The sequence below is a fragment of the Cupressus sempervirens genome, chromosome 11 (assembly GCF_028749045.1).
Source record: "Cupressus sempervirens isolate cs-2001-9-10 chromosome 11, ASM2874904v1, whole genome shotgun sequence".
Lineage (NCBI taxonomy): Eukaryota > Viridiplantae > Streptophyta > Pinopsida > Cupressales > Cupressaceae > Cupressus > Cupressus sempervirens.
This window is the reverse complement of record NC_143128.1, coordinates 760,808,186-760,811,242: the sequence shown is the minus strand read 5'-3', so window position 1 is coordinate 760,811,242 and position 3,057 is coordinate 760,808,186. Positions and strand designations below refer to the sequence as shown.

General features: G+C 36.1%; 1 protein-coding gene across 1 annotated transcript; it reads right to left on the bottom strand.

Moving 5' to 3' along the window:
• Positions 1–331: 331 nt before the first annotated feature.
• LOC149531830 (uncharacterized) lies at positions 332–1,449 on the bottom strand. The gene is made up of 2 exons (XM_089810764.1): positions 1,293–1,449; positions 332–1,095 (listed from the first exon to the last, which is right to left on the bottom strand). Exons 1-2 carry the CDS (start codon positions 1,364–1,366, stop codon positions 681–683), a joined length of 489 nt encoding a protein of 162 aa, XP_089666890.1. The 5' UTR covers positions 1,367–1,449; the 3' UTR covers positions 332–680.
• Between the last annotated feature and the right edge of the window lie 1,608 nt (positions 1,450–3,057).

Sequence of the window (3,057 nt, the reverse complement as noted above, 5' to 3'; positions counted from 1 at the left end):
TCATCCTATGTTTTACTTCCAGTAATCTGCATTTCAAAATTTCTTTAACATTAAAATATTCTACTTTAAAGTGTCACATTAAGTCTATTCTCCTTCCGATGAACCGCATCAAATCACATGAAGAAAACATGCCTATCCAACTCAAGCACTGAGATGCAACATTTAAAATATGCATCACCACTCGTTTAAAGAGTCCTCTATCCCATTTCAACAACAATGAAATCTTGTATGACAATTTCAAGGTTCTAGTAGAACTCTGCTCAGGGGTTATCAAAAGATTGGTTCCAAGTTTGCAAAGTTTGCTGAAATCTGCAAAAATTTCAATTCAAAGTTTCGTAATGAACTCGATTCGAGCTGAATTCAAATCCATTTTGCTGTAAACTTCGTTTCAAAGTTCTGTTACATACCGTACAAAACTAAATACAAATACTAAAATATATTGATCGTGCCGTAAATCCTTCCCAAAAAAAACACGGATTCAACAAAGCTTCCCAGGAATTATAATATATACATCACAGCAACTCGGAAAATTTCGCCACAGAGAATACGCATTAAAATACGTAAGAGGAAAAACGCTCCTTTCGACGAACAGAATAAATAATTACATGGAAACACAGTGACTTAACGTCCAGATGCTACAGCATTCGAAATATACATTCAAAAGTCTCCAAAATCCTAAATCAAAAGAAAGCAAGCACTTTCCGTCTCTTGACGGACCGTCTAATCCTTCCCGCACCAGTCGGACGCGTCATTTCGTAGATACGAGAAATCGGCTTGTAACGGCGCCGTGATCCTCCGTTAACGCCGTTAGCCGTATCTTTCGCCGTCAATTGACGCCTCCTGGGGGCTACCGAGGCGGCACTCGACCGAGATTTCCTCGGCACAGCAGCCCTACCGTTAGAAGACAGAAATCTACTCCTGTTCGCCACACAACTACTGGCGTCTTCTCCGTCATCTTCCGTAGACTCGAAGCTCTGGCTGCTCAATTGCAGCAGCTGCTGCGCGGCTTCCAAGTCCGTTTCTGTCAAATTTTCCGTCGAAGAGTGGTGATCGCCGCAGGGACGGCTGTGGCTCCATCCGTCTTCTGACGGCACACTTCAGGACACAAAGAACGGCCGATATTTGCAGAAATATTGATCAATATACACACAAAATATACACACTGCAAATATTGATGAATATACACACAAAATAAACACTTTTATCTGCATATTTTCTACTCAGAAAACAAAATAACCTAGCACAATACAAACAGAATTCGAGGTCTAGTTTGTTAGAAGCTTGTACTGTACCTTTGATGAACAAAATCACAGGGAATTACAACGAGCAACTGGCCTTCTTTCTCTATCATCATGGTTTCCGTCATCTGCAGCAAAGCAATTGGAGAATCTGATTTGATTTTGTTGTACTGATTTTTTTTTATGTTGGTCTGTCTGTCTATCTCCGCCTAATCTTTTTTTTGGGGTTATGTCTGTCCTTTTTAAACTATAAAAAGAGTCGGTGACCGAGTGAGTATGTTTTTTCTCTGCACGCATTAGATTTAAATTAAATGTTGAAAAAAAACAAGGCAAAGGCAGTGTTTTTGGTTTTTTAATTTGGGGATTTGTAGTTACGTTGCTTGGCATCTACGCCTCCCGTTGGATGGGGGCAACTTTTTTTAGACAATTACATTTATAATATGTTTTTTTTAATCTATATTTGTTTTTATTATTATTATGTTTGGGTTTGGGTTTCCAAAGCCCCACATCACCATTCGATGGAGATAAGACTTCAAGTTTAAAATTTCCCTTAACGGACATATTTTTATTCCACTAATTTATGTTAGCAAATATTTGGAAAGTTCCCTTCAAAAAATGGTTTTGTTGACTTTGGATGGAAGTTTTCTTTAGAAGAAAATTTTATGAACATTGATTTCCTATAGTATTATAGGTTTATGTTTTGATTTAATTTATTAGATATACATATTTAGTATTTATTTAATAAAATATTAATTGAGGTGTTTTGGTTTTATTGAAGGTCTTGAGATCACTAATTTCTTTTCTAATTTACTTAGTAGTGATATGTTTGAGTTTGGATTGGTCATCTTATTTAGAGCTAAGCTCTATATTGTTTGACTACTCTATAATTTGTTTTCAATTTTTTCTAAAAATTTGGCTAATAGTTTCTTGAGTTTATTTTTCTTTATTTCTAATGCAATGTTATTTTTATTATGATAGGCGACCAAAACAAGAGCGCTCACCCTTACAAAAATACAGTCAAGGCTAGGATATCAACAACACTTAAATAGGGTGTTGGTTGTTGCATGTCAAGACACTAAGGGTACTTGGTCAAAAGAAATGCTAAACTTCTTTATATAGATCACTTAGAGAATAAAGGGCCACAACTGGTCACTTGTAGTACATAGGCCGAAAAAGGTCATTGATAACAAAAAATGACCTATATAGTGTAGTGTACAAGATGGGGATTTTGAGAGGCTCCCCCAACCATAACATTAGGTAGTGAAATGGTACTGGTGCAGAAGCACCCACATAAAGATTGTACATGTTGCCGCATTTCAGACTCTACCGAGTTGTAGAAGTTATTGAGCACAAGAAATTGTTTAGGATAAGATCTTTTCTTGGGATTTGTTCAGACCATTGTGGGGTCATTCTTCCCTATTCTATATTGATCTAGAATATATTGTAAGTCATTTTGGCAGGAAGTCTCTTTGGGTTAGTTTTCCTATTTTGTAATAATCTAGAATGTTCCGTAGACTGTCCTAACAAGTATAAATATAGTTTTTAGGTTTAGGTTTAGTCAAGTTTTTGGATACAAAGTTACGGGGAGAAGAAATCTTTAGGAGAACAAGTGCATATATTGTTCATTTGAAGAAACAATTAAAAGAATATTGTTTTCTATCTCTTTTTGGTGTTGGTTCCTTTTGTTTTTTCTTCCATTGAGTTTATCTCTGCATCATTTTTGGTATCAGAGCTTAGGGAAAGCTCCTAAGGCAATTGGATTTTATGCCTAGATCAGAGTCAGAAGTTGAAACATCAAACATGGTCACAAATGCTGAAT